This window comes from Charadrius vociferus, unplaced genomic scaffold, assembly GCF_000708025.1.
Source record: "Charadrius vociferus isolate BGI_N301 unplaced genomic scaffold, ASM70802v2 scaffold326, whole genome shotgun sequence".
Taxonomy (NCBI): domain Eukaryota; kingdom Metazoa; phylum Chordata; class Aves; order Charadriiformes; family Charadriidae; genus Charadrius; species Charadrius vociferus.
The window spans coordinates 3,690,234-3,703,364 of NW_009649062.1; the positions used below are offsets into that span (position 1 = coordinate 3,690,234).

The following is a 13,131-nucleotide window of genomic DNA, read 5'->3' on the forward strand; positions in this document are numbered from 1 at the left end:
AGGGAGATCTACTGGGGAGAGCCAGAGATGGAGGAGAAGATACAAAGGGGGAAAAGGGACAGAGGAATCAGGCCGGGAGTCAGAGGAGCAGAAGGGCCCAGCCCATGGCAACACTCCCTGGAGTCGGAGGGAAGAGCCAAGTGTTTCTCCCTCCGACAACCCCGATTCCCTGCGAGCGTGGCAGTGTTGCCGGTGAGCCCTGCCCTGTCAGGCACATCACACTCTGGGGCTCTACTCTGGCTGGACTGAAGTTAAAAATACTGCAAGAAGCAAGAACAGGACAGAAGCTGCTGCCCAAAGAGTGCTCTTATCTCTGCCCAGCAGATCCACCAGCCTTCCCAGCACTGAGACAGGAAGAGCCTCGGACCAGGGAGGGGGAGAAGGGCTGAGTCCCAAGGGAAGGGCAGGGGAGCAAGTGCCAAGTCTGCTGGGCTGTGCTCAGCTCCATTCAGTGACACTCCTACACCTGCCACAGTGACCCAACACCTGCCTGGACCAGTGGCTTGCAGATCTCCAGTACAAGCCTACAGATACCGCCCCTTTCCCCAGGAGGAGCTCAGAGCCAGCAATGAACTTGTAGGACTCCAAAGCCTGGGGGTAGGGCACAACTCTGCATTTGGGGTTGGACTTCAGCCCTGGGTTTTCTACCCCCTCCAAAAGAGTCCTAGCCAAGCACTCTGACTGCCACGGGGCTTTTCAGAGCAGACACTGGAGACACACTGTAGCTGGATGACCAGAGCTAAACCATGAGATACCCTCACCCAGCTACTGCAGGGCCCTGGGGTTCCTCTACTAACACCTCTGGCCTGCCGTGGAAGGAAGCCATGGCTGGGAAGGTGCTCACTCCCATCATCTCCTCCTTGCAGGCAACAGTCAACAACTCATCCTCTCTGTCAGAAAGACATAAATTTGAGCATTCAAAGCCATTTTCTTCTAACTGACCTCAGGAGACTCAGTCCCTTGCTGCTCAGTGCAAAGATTCCAGAATTTCTTGATAGGAAAAACAAAACCAATCAACTAAACAAAAAAACTCAGAAAAACCTGAGCAGGAAACCAGGCAACCACCAGGACCCCTGAGCAGGTCAGTACGCAGAGAAACCGCCAGCCCCAGGTCTCTGGGCCAGAGCTGGCCACAGGCTGAGGCGCCCAAGCAGCAGAGGTCAAACTCACAGGAGGGTACGGCTGCCTTTACAATGCTTGTGCTGGCCCCAGACAAGGGGAACGGGGAACGGGGCATGGCACCTCAGTTGGGAGTAAACATTTACGTGCATTGACACAGATAGTCTTCAAGTTTGTACACCAGAGAAACCAGGACTTTAAATACCAGAGCATTCCCAAACAACAGATTAGTACATGGGAAAGGGAGATCTTTTTCTTTTCTTTTTTTCTTTTTTAGGATGCCTTAGAGATTTCCCAGGCTATTTTCTTTTAAAAAAGAAAAAAGAAAAAAGAAAAGAAAGAATAATTATTAAAAAAGAAATACACATCAGTAAACTGTTAAGTGAACAGCCTCCTCCACAATCCAGCTGACTGCAAAGCCAGCATTGCTGCTAATAAATTAGAGGGTGCGGGTGCGGCTCTTGCCCGTAAGTCTCTATACAACAGGAAACCTTTTCTAAACGTCCACAGCTCTTGCCAGGCCTCAGATGGTTATGGGGGATTCCCTCTGCCCTCCAAGTACCTGCCTCTCACTGATCCTGCATCTGCTGCTGCATCTTCTGCAGCATCTCTTGCATCCGCCGTAACTGCATGAGACAGAGAAGAGACAGTCAAAAAGGGATCTGTTGTGGCCAGGAGCTGGTGATCTGCACAGGGGGGTCAAAGGCATCCCTCAGAGAGTATTAATTCCTGCCTGAGCACAGAGGCAGCTGTGTCTGGGGTGGAACGGAGCCATGTTTCCCTGACAGAGGAAGCCACAGCTTTCACACCCTGTCCTACACTCCAGAAGCCCATGATGGTGGGAGGCAGAAGTGGGAAGCCCCAGGACAGCCTCTATGGGGAAATCCTGGAGAAATTCCTCAGATTCCAGCTCCAACACCAAGGCGGCCCACGCAGAAATGGGTCTCACCTCCTCATCCTTCATTTTGATCAGCTTCTCTGTCTCAGTGTCCGGTGTTGGGAGAGGCAGGATAGGAATCGGGCTTTCTATCCTGTTGTCCTGAGTCAGCTTGCTAGAGAAACAGAGAGAGGGAGGAAACGCAGTCAGTCGTGGTTCAGGCTGGCTGGCTTTGGTGTCACCACGCGATGGCTGTCACTCATGATGGCAGACCTCCCAGCAAAGCAGCGGCATGCACCCAGCCAACTGGAGGGGCTGTGGGGCAATCTAGCCCAGAGGTGTGGAAAGCACTCAGATGCAGAATGAGACCAAAGCCAATAAAAGTTTTCAAAACAGAAGCTTGTAAGTAGCTAACAGAGAAACCCCAAACCAGGCTTACACTGACAGCAAACACAGAAAGGGCTGATGTTTCTGACTTCCTTTGTAACTGCATTGGCAAGCTTAGCAGAGACATTTACAGCCGATTTATCTGGTCTCTTTTGGCTCATCTGTGCATGTGCCCACACATGTACACCATCAACACAAACTGTCAGCATCTCTAAGGCACCACACACTCACCACGGTCCTTTTTTTTCCAGGAAGACAAAACCAGGGGAGCAGTTTAATCACTGCAAGTCTGATAACAAAACCTGCCCTCACATTCAGGAGGTGGGAGACATGACAGGCAACAGGCACAGCACTGCAGCACTGTGATGAGGGCTGGAGATGCACACGAGTGCAGGCAGGTGACAGAGGAAGGAGGTAACTTTCTTCCAAAAGTCAGGGGAGCTCTCCGTAGGTAAGGAGGGGGTGGTAGTGGCCAAAGACGCCTGGAATGAAACTGGGAATTCAAGCTGCCACTTGCAGGAGTTCACCACTTGGAGTCACCGTTGGCTCATTATTGAGTCAATTCCATCCCTGGAGTTTGGAATCTCCTCCCAAAACATCTCTCTAGAAAAGGACCTTTATCCCACTGCTAGAAATGGCCACGGTCTGGCTTTATGAGACTTGTTCATTGGCAACGAAGTAGCCATGGCATGAGAAACGGTACCCAACTTAAGCTTTTCTTAAGCTGAGCAACTGCTTTTTCATTGTGCTCTTCTTTTAATAGATACACAGCCTACCTAAATAGCAGCTGTGACACTTCTCACAGATCTGTAGCATTTAACATAGTTATTTTCGGACTCGGTATTCTCACTATTCAAAAAGACAGGCTCGTCTGCTATGCAAAAGTACTGAGATACACTGTATGTGAACAGAATGTGCCAACCTGCACGTTTGCACGCATGCAGGACTGTTCCTTGGTGAAGCACAGCCATTTCTGCTCTGCAACGTGGCAGCACAGAGCGACCCGGCCAGTTCAGGCAGGAAGTGAAGGGGATGGTTTACAACAGATGAGCCAAGACCTACTTAAACCTAAAATTTGTCACCAGTATTTCAGTCATGGAAGGGAAAGGAAAAAAAAAGAGGTTTTAAATGAGAAGACTGTGAGTGCTATCTCTTCTATTTTCTGAGCATTGTGACTAAAACCACAGAGAATCAAATGCAATGGGAAAACAATGCAGAGAAATCTTTGGAGATTCATTAAGAGCCTTGATAATTGCCTGGGCTCTGTTGTCTGAGAAACAGCAGCATCCCAAGGGTCATGCTGTCACTTGGACAGAACTGCAGAATGCCTTGCTCTTTGGCAATGCACACAGCTATCACCCACCAGAGAGATGGTTTATCCCTTGCTTCATTAGGCTGGATGTATTTCACCCAGTGCTAGGAACAGCTCTTCAAAAGAATCTCCAGGCCTGTTTCCCAAGATCTGCATGGGGAGCCCCTCAGACAGGAACATGGATTCTCAAAAGCATTCCCACCATGGGCTCAGGCTGTGAAAGAAGTGCTTGGATTTGCTATTTTACTTCCCAGTGCCATTCCCCAGGCTCAGCATGTCCCCAGCAGACCCCACAGCCTCCTGACTGACGAGCAGTTCTAAGAGCAACCCCAGCTCCGCAGAGAGTGACACACCTCTGCCACCTCCAGTTGAAGCAGTGAGGACCCACCTGGTCATTTGCTGGATGCACTGAGCTCGGTAGTTCTCATAGTGAACATCACAAGTGACGTCCTTCAGGTCATGCATGTGCGTCCGGATCAGCATGTTCCGCAGCTTCACAAAGTCGCAGTGTGCCTGGTTTTCCACTGCGGAAGCAACAACAGGAGAGTGCTTGGATGTCACACCTCACCAGCCCTCTCCAGGGAGCCCCTTCTCACCTCCCGGTTCCCAGGCTGGACTAAAACTCCCCCCAGGGCTCCTTCTTCATCCTCCCCTCACTCTCCCCTGCCACTGCCTGGGGCTCTCCCCCCGGTCCTGGCGCAGGCTCCGATGATGCTCTGCACTTCTTGATGCTGAGGCCAGGCTGCTGAGGTCACTGCGGCCCCAGGACTTTTCCTGGGTAAGAGGATTAAGCAAGCATGTACAGCAAAGCCTTGAAAGAGGATGCTGCTCCCAGGTACGATGGGATGTCGTTGTTATAACCGCAGTGAGCACAGCCAGTGCTGAAGGCAAACTGCTCATGTCCTCAGAATTTAGGACTGATCAAAAGGCCCCTGTAGGCAAAATCAGCCCCTGAGGAGCAAAGGCATGAGCAGGCAATGGTCTGGAGAGCTGAAAGCGCTGCTGTTACCAGGGGGAGCCAGGCTGCAGGCAGCGCTGTGGGACTCTGCAGGGAAATGTTGTGCTCAGTAGCAGTGTGCTTGCCATGGTGATCTCCATTTACCTCTCTACAGGGCTGGGGGAAGCCGTCTGTGCCAGGCCCAGGGTCTCACAAAGTTGATCCCACTGCCAAATGCCAGCACCCCGACAAGCGCAACCCCTCTGGAGCCAGTGAGAGAGCAGAGGCAGTAGCTGGGCAGCCCAAGTAGCCACACTAGCCCACAAGTGCACACGTAAGCTTTTCAGATCTATAGCTGCAAGACCTTAGAGCAACATGCCAGCATGGGAGTCAGCAATGGCAGCAGAAGCCATTCCGGGATTATTTTGTCTATGGGCTTTATGAAATTTCTCCCTTTAGAAACAAAGATAGAGAAAAACACATTGTGCCTCAGCACAGCCTCCAGCCCGGCAACTCCAGCACATATAGGAGTGGCAGCAAAGAAAGAGGGGGTGCAGGACAGTTTACAATTCAGTTTGGCTGAGGGCAATGGCTTCTCCCCAGAAACTCTGGCAATGCCCAGCCTCTCCCCTTAATAAGAAGCCACATCCTAGTGCATTAAAGTCATTCTTTCATTCACACTGGAGCCTCTCTTCTTCAGTCTGTCATGGCTTCAGAGGCAGGGTGATTGCTATACCCCTCATAACAGACCTCCTGAGCTGGTTCCAGTGCCTCTGTCTCTACCCTACCTTGTCCCCTGCCATGTGCCAAAGGTGGCACAGTTGCAGCTGTGCAGAAGCCAGCTTTCCCCTGCCATCCCTGTTGCAAGTGCCTGCCTCTCTTCCCCCAGCTCACCGTGCCAGCTCCCAGGCACCACACTTACCTTCCACAATGCCCCAGGGGTACAGCCGTCCACGGACTCGCTGGCCTTTCGCCTCCACCACAGTGTTACTGCCAATGACAGCAAAGGGAGCACTCTCCTGGAATGAGAGGCATCACTGAGCCCAGCTCAGCCCGGGGCTCCCCACAGACCTTCCTCCAAGGGCCAAGCTCGGGCAGAGCAGAAGAGGAGGAGGAAGGTGCTGGTAGGAAAGGCACAGAGACATCCACATGTGCCACAGCACAGGATACCACAACACAGTTGCAGAGAAAAGCCTAAGGTGCTGGGATGTGCAGGCAGCCTAATTCCCAGCCTGACCTTCTCAGCTGTCCTGAGGGAAGCTGTGTCTCTGCAAGTGCCTGGATCCCTTCTTTGAGGGGAAACTCTACAAGGAAGCCAGAGCAGAGAGGCTGGGACACCAAGCAAGTGGCACAATGTAGGCCAAGAGCTTGTCCAGGGAGGGATGTACAGGCTGTGCTCCTCTCTGCTCAGAATAGAGTCAAAGCCCATTGCACCTCTCTGACAGGAGACACAAGGCCATACTGCATGCACACACAGGGCTGGCTCAGCTTGGGAGCGGGTCAGGCCTGGTGCTGGAGCCTCCAGCCAGGCCTGTATGATCACGTTGTTCCCCCTGTGCAACTGATGTGTCACAGTGGTGCCTCATCACTCACAAATCACTCCTCCTTGCTTATAGCATCACTCAGAAATAGGCGTTTACAAATGCTGTACAACCCAGCCTCCATCTTAAACATACATGCTGGGGTGGACTGAGGAAAGATTGTCACTGCCTGGTCGGAGAGCATAAGTGCCATGTCTTCATGACACACTTGACTTCATGGCACCAGCACTGACATCAGCACCTTCTCCAGGCCATCTACCATGTGAGCCAATGTAGGCTGTCCTCTGGGTATCACTAGCACAGGCTTTTGGCACACATAGGGCACCTCTGGCTCCTTCTGGAGCAACCGACATACCCATGAGCCAGACTTCCCAGTCCCCTGCTGAGCAGGTTCCTTACCTTCAGCTCTCTGTCTTGCTGCTTGAACTCCTCATCTTCATCAGAGTCACACTCAGGAAACTGGTACACTTTAATGCCAAATTTGTCGATCTCTTCCCGGATCTGTGTCCATGCAAGACAAAACCAAAAGGATGCAACACTGAACAATACAGAAATGCTGCATTTATTCCCCGTTTGTACTGCCATGGGTTTGCTATAGCCTAGATGGCAAAACAATTTGATGTTTCTTCTAGAGCTGGCATCCCTGCAGACACCACTTCCCTTCTCACAGCAGAGCACTGCTGCAATTAGATTTGCAGGTACTGTATGTGTGTGTGTATATATATACACAGAGGCATGCACACAATATATCTCTCTCTCTCCCCTCTGTACTCAGCCCATCCCTGACGCCACATCAGGTACACCTCTGTAGAGAAAGAGCATCTCACCCTCTCTTTTAGCTTCCGGATCTCGGAGGGGATCAGGCAGTCGGCTTTGGCAATCAGGGGCACAATGTTGACCTTCTCATGCAGAGCCTTCATGAACTCAACATCCACAGGCCTCAGTCTGTAGCAGGGATGAGGAGGGACATGCTGAGCAAGGGCACACTAGGCAGCTCCCCCTCAAGCCTCTCCCACCCACCCAGCATGAAGGGAAAAGGAAGCACTGTCACAAGAGCCTGGGGCAGCCCTGGGACAGCCCTCATCTAAGGGCTGTACCTTCAGGAAAGCTGTCTCAGATTTAGCTGATGAATGTCTCACACGGGCACAGGCTGTGTATTTGCCCCCTTGAAGGCCCAATACTGCCCAGGCCAGAGCCCCAGGCCTCCCTCCGGCTGCCCTGTGCTGCAGGCAGCCAACACGGCCCCTCCGGCTGCTCCCGGCACGAGCCAGCAAGGGGCAGGGAATGAAGGCAGCTTAAAACTCCCTTTCCTACCCGTCAGTCAGGCTTAGCTAGATAGGAAGATACAAGTCTGTGTGGCATTATTTCTCCTGATTTCCAAAACAGGCTGTAAGGCCTGAGGGAGATCTGCTCTGCCTGGTCACAGGCAGCCTGTCATGCCAGCGAGGGGGAGGGAGGTGGTGTGATGCTCAGCTGAGGGAGAGCATCCAGACGGCTCTTCTCCTGTGCCAACAGTGCTGCCAATGTACGAGCCACTATAGGGCAATCCTGGTGCACAAGGGTTTTCCCTCTGGACTGAGTCACACCCTGGCCCGGGAGCGGGGGCTCTCACCCGTGCCCGAAGGGCGAGATGAAGTAGAGGCAGCAATGCACTCGGTTGTCCTGGATGTTCTTCCGGTTCAGGCCACTCTCATCACGAAAATACTGCTCAAACTGCTGGTCGATGTAGTCAGTGATGGGCTTCCAGCTGGGAAGGGCAATTCAATCAAAACAAAATCATGTGTTTAACAGGACAGTGTCTCCTAGGGACTATGAGGCAGCATCATTCCCTTCCCGCTGCCAGACCCCCTTCCTGTGAAGCACCCACAGCAAACAGATATGGCCAAGGACTAGGAGGAAGGCAGCAGTGGCCTGCTCACCACTCAGTGTTGTTAACAGCATCTCCAAAGCCTGGTGTGTCCACTATGGTCAGCTTCAGCTTGACACCCTTCTCCTCAATGTCCACTGTGTGCTTGACGATCTCTACTGTCTGGTTGATTCTCTCTTTGAACAGGAATATGTGAGTTAAAGCCAGGCAGTAACGCTGGGGATCCCCGCTCACACCCACGACAAGCTGGCTCCCTCCTTATCACTGAGCACAGGGAGTAACATGGGGTTCAAAAAACCCTGATCATCCTCTAAGGAGCCTCAAGGGAGTGGTACTGTGGGAGGCCAGGAGCAGGCAAACAGACTCTGAGAAGATACACAAACCTCTGAAGTGCTTGTAGTCCAGCTGTTCTGAACATTTTGTCCACTCATTTGGTAAGGGGAAATCCTACCCCACTCCAACGCCCAGGAACAAAAGACAATTCTTAACATCTCAACCCAAAGGGCTAGTGCTGCTCTGCAGCCTCGCCTTCCCCTCATAGGACAGAAGAGCCCCACAGCCAAACCCTTCTTGCTGGAATAGCAGTGGCTCTGCAGCCAGCAAAGGAGAGAAGAGCAACAAACAGGGCTGGGATCCAGCTGAGCCTGCAGCTGCTGCTGAAGCAAGGAATGAAAGTACTAGTCCTTCGGACAGTCTAGATCCACAGGCACAAGAACCGTTCACCCCCCTTTGTCCCCAACTTACCCTCTGCGTTGAGCAGCTTTCTGTCTTTGTAGAGGTCTGTCAGGAACAGGCTATTCACCAGCGTGGATTTGCCCAGACCCGACTCTCCTAATTGACAGAGCGCAAAGGGGAGGAGGGAAAAGCAAGCAACATGACCCACTAATTGACTTACAAATGAAACTCTGAACAAGGCTTTGAATCCTGAGCCAGAGGAAGTGAGAGAGATGAGCTGTCAGAAGCTGTTTATGGGCATTACATTTTTCCAGCAGTGGGAGGACTTTTGCTGCAAGATGTCTCAATCCTTGTTCAAATATGATTTCCCAGCCACTCCATCCTCCCTCCCCTTGCCCTCCCTCAGTCCCTGGCTGGCCCTGCCTTCACCCCCAGACCAGCCACTCTGTTGGAGAAGAAGCTACTCTCGCTGCTTGCTCGAGCAGGCTATGAGTGGTCAGGGACGGCCATTCCTCCTGGGGAAACAGTGTGACTGCAACACAGGCCGGGGAGGAAAGCAAGGTCTGAGACAAGGAGCAGAACAGAGCAAGGGGAGGATCCAGGCGCTAAGGGAGCACCTAAGGGAAATGAGGAGAGCTGGTCCCCTCCACGCACCCACCACAGGCCCGGCCATCTCCATCTACCAGCAGTCTCACCTGCGACCATCAGGGTGAAGTCAAAACCCTTCTTCACGGATTTCCGGTGGACCTGGTTCGGCAGAGTGGCAAAGCCCACGTACTGCTTCTCATGGTCCTGCAGGGCAGAGGCGAACGGGAGCAGGTCAGGGTGTGCCATCCCTCCTGCTCAAGCCTCACACAGTGACAGGGAGCTGGACTCAAAAAGCCCATGAGGCAGAGCCAAGGGGTGGAGGAGAGCCTGGTCCCTGCCCTGGCAGCGGTGCAGGGCAGGGCACGCACATCCTTTGGGCTCAGAAACTTCTGCCCTTCCCACAGGTGGGCACAGAGGGCCACCTCCTTCCAGCCACAGCCCTACTTGGCTGCTCTCACCTGCCAATGTGGCAGTTCACAGCAGCCTCCCAGCAAGGAGAACAGAAGGGAAAAAGGCGCATCCCACTGTTCCCACCAGAGAGGACATCTGGGGCTGCTACTGACATACAACCTTCCTAACTCTTTGCTTCTCCTGCACAGTCGCAGGCTCCCCTCACAGAAGGGTCACCAAAGTCACCTCTCCCCAGGTATTTCAGAGCCATTTCTGCATTTCTCCCTTCAGAGGCACGTACGGTACATGATGGATAGCTCTCTGTAATTAGCACCCCAGGGCTGGCAGTGTCCTGAGCCATGTCTAGAGGAAGGCACAGTGGCTTGGTTTCTGTTTGACCTGACACAGGATTATTTCTTGCTGTGTCACAGCCACTCCTGGCTGAGTAAGAGGAAATCCTGAATAATCTCTACTGTTATTTCTGAAGTGACAGAGGTTCAAGGAGCACGGGAAGCAGTAAGATGCAAAATTACTAAGAATACAAATGAGATGCTTTTGGTGAGGGTATTACACATGGTATTACTAGAGCGTTACCTCCTGCCTAACCACCCCCCAGACACAGCCTGCTGTCACCAAGCACTCTCATAGCACGCAAAAGCCACAGCCACCTCACAAGCATGGCACACACTCTGTACAAATGCACTAAGTGCACGCAAGGAGTGACATGACCAATGGCGCATTTCACAGACAGCCTGTGCTGTGTCCCAGAGGTGTGCACCCTGCTCGTGCAGGGCACATCCCGAAAGGCAAACACAGCTCGTCTATGGGATTTGCAGACCTGCTCCAGCTACTGCCCTCAGGCTGGGCTCCGCACGCGGTCTGGTGCTGACAGCTCGGGTGGCTGTGGGTAACTGTGGGCCACAGCCCGGCTGCTCCATCCATCCAGGCTCCAGCTGAGCGTCCCTGGGCCTTCACAGCCTGTACCCCCATGGCACTGCGTTCCCCTCCCCAAGCCTGATCGCTGACGGAGGGTGGGCATGGACCCTGGTAAACACCTCCCTTCTCACATACCTTCCAAGCTAGACCCAAGGGGAAGCAGCCGTTCACAAATGCATCATAGACTCTGCTTTTCAACATCACTTAAAATAAACATTCCCCTGGGATTCACACCACAGGCAAATCTACAGAACTAGGAGTTCCTCAAAACCAGCCCCAGCTCCCACACAGCCATGGATGCCTTCAAGCACACGGCTGTCCTAACCCCACAGCTCTCTGGCACTGTTTCTCCAGGCACAGCAAGGAAGACCTCTGTTCCTAAGATTAACTATCTCCATTCCTGGAGCACACAATCAAAGAAACACAAATTGCAATCCAGTGTGTCAAGCTTGGGGCAATGCTGGCTTGCACTTATTTCCATACTGCAAGTGGGAAATGCCGTTCCAGAGCAGCCCTCTACAACCTCTGGCTGCACGTCCACACGTGTGAGCATCGTCGGGCACCCTCGGCCAGGGAGACTGCAAAGTCCACGTGAGGACATACAGCAGGGAGGCCACAGAGTCTCCTCCTCCTAATTTATGGCTGCTCTGGAGCTGCCCATTCAGACAGGGCAGACGTGGCTGATGGCCATCGTGGCCCACAGACTCTGTTCTTTAACAGGCCACTGCCTTCTAGAAATTTAGGTTTGGTTTGTGTCTCAGACTTGGTCACTTCAGCCCTGACAGAGTGACTGTGGGCTCTGGTTTCCCTCACCTCATCCCCTTGCTAACGTGGCTGAAGCAATGCTGTTTCACCACCCCACAGTCCAGAAAGGCAGGAAGGGACAGAGCAAATGAAATTAGAGACAAGTGGGGAGAATTAAATAGTCCCCAAAGCGCTGCACCGGCAGCTCCAATGGCTGCTCCTTTTAGCAGTGGCAGCCCAAAGCAGTGGTGCATCGAGCAGCCAGACCCCAGGGTGAGAAGTGACGGCAGTTCTGATGAGCTGCACGTGGCAAAGCAAAGCCTGCCTGGGGGGACACTGCGAACTGCCACCCAAAAAGCTCAGTAAAGGGTAAATATGAGGTGCGCAAAGCAGAGTGAGAAATGTGATACTAGCAAGATAAAGAAAACAAGAACAAAAGGGCCACTTCCAGCCTGTGTCCCTCGGTCCAGGGCCACCTCCTGGCTGCTTTGCTTCCCGGAACACATCCATGAATACAACCAAAGTGCACACGTAACAGCCTGCGCCTCACAGTGCAAGGACTGGTGTTGCTCAGCGAGCGGCACAAATACACAACATCCTTCCCCGTGAGCTTCTCATACAGCCAAGCTTTGGGTCGGAGCAGGAGGGGACCTGCCCCGATCTTTACCAGAATTTGGAAAGACAACAAGCACCTGCTCTCTCCGGTGACTTGACATGTGAAGTAGTACTAGTAACATGCTAATAAAACCATAGCTGAGGCTCAGGGTGTGTTTTTCTTATTTTCTTTGTTTTTTAACCTAGATGACTAAGGGCTGACAATGGAGACACTGGGGAGCTGAGTTCTGGTGCAACTCTGCTTACTTCAGCCAAGTGTAACTGGCTGAACTTGATCTCTTGTTTCTGTTCAGCCCAACCAAGAAAGCATGGATTTACTGTACTTCTGGTTACCTCCCCATAGCTCGCTGGAATCACAACATTTGAAGTGAACAAATCCCAGCTGGCGCAGGACACTGCCCTTTACCCGTGGCTCACGCGGTCATTTCCCTCGCAGTGAGGAAGGTCAGCGCTGAGCACAATACCAAGAGAAGGGATTCCCTTGCAGTGGGAGGCAGCCGGAGTCACAAGGGAAAAAGCTCTGTCCGCATCCGTGCCTCCCTCCGACCAGCCACAGACACACCACAGAGCCCTGCCGGGAGCCAGTGGCCAGCCTGCCTGCCAGCGGTGAAGGCAAGACATGGAGGGGAAATTGTGGGAGGGATCCCCTTCTTCTAACAGCCTTCTCTCAGGAACAACAGTGTGGTCCCTGCACCATAGCCAGCCTAGACCCATGGCTCCTCATCTTGGCTTTGAGACACCCAACGCGTGCTCCCATCCCAGCAATGTTCGGGCACTGCAACAGGCACGTGCCACCGTCTCTGCTAGCGTGTCAACATCAACATCGTGCTTAAGGAGCCCAAGTAGCCTCCTGAGCCTGGTGTCTGCCTTGCTCAAAGCTCTACACCACTCTTCATTAGGACCCAACACAGATGCTATCTGCAGAGCAGCTGTGCATGGGATAGAGAGCACTGAAGGGGGTAATAGAGGGCTGTGAGGGCTACTGAAAGAGGCAGGTGGCTTTCTGGGTTGTGAAAAGCTAAAATCCATTAATTAGATGAGAGACTTGGCCTGAGGGAGCTCCTGGAGGCATCACAGCCCCCTCTGCGCGCTCCTGACCCTCGCGAGCCAGCTCCCATCAAGCTGACACAGGCTGGGACAGCC

At 53.0% G+C, this 13,131-nt stretch overlaps 1 protein-coding gene across 2 annotated transcripts; it reads right to left on the reverse strand.

Annotated features, from left to right (window-relative positions):
• Positions 1–1,207: 1,207 nt before the first annotated feature.
• Positions 1,208–9,522, reverse strand: SEPT5 (septin 5). Of its 2 annotated transcripts, none has more exons than XM_009888124.1 (10): positions 9,411–9,522; positions 8,785–8,871; positions 8,093–8,216; positions 7,786–7,920; positions 7,001–7,118; positions 6,573–6,674; positions 5,555–5,651; positions 4,045–4,219; positions 2,069–2,171; positions 1,208–1,745 (listed from the first exon to the last, which is right to left on the reverse strand). In XM_009888124.1, exons 1-10 carry the CDS (start codon positions 9,418–9,420, stop codon positions 1,689–1,691), a joined length of 1,008 nt encoding a protein of 335 aa, XP_009886426.1. In that variant the 5' UTR covers positions 9,421–9,522; the 3' UTR covers positions 1,208–1,688. The 2 variants fall into 2 exon arrangements, with proteins under 2 accessions (XP_009886426.1, XP_009886424.1); XM_009888122.1 differs by having other exon boundaries at positions 1,389–1,745; positions 4,084–4,219; positions 9,411–9,511.
• Positions 9,523–13,131: the final 3,609 nt, after the last annotated feature.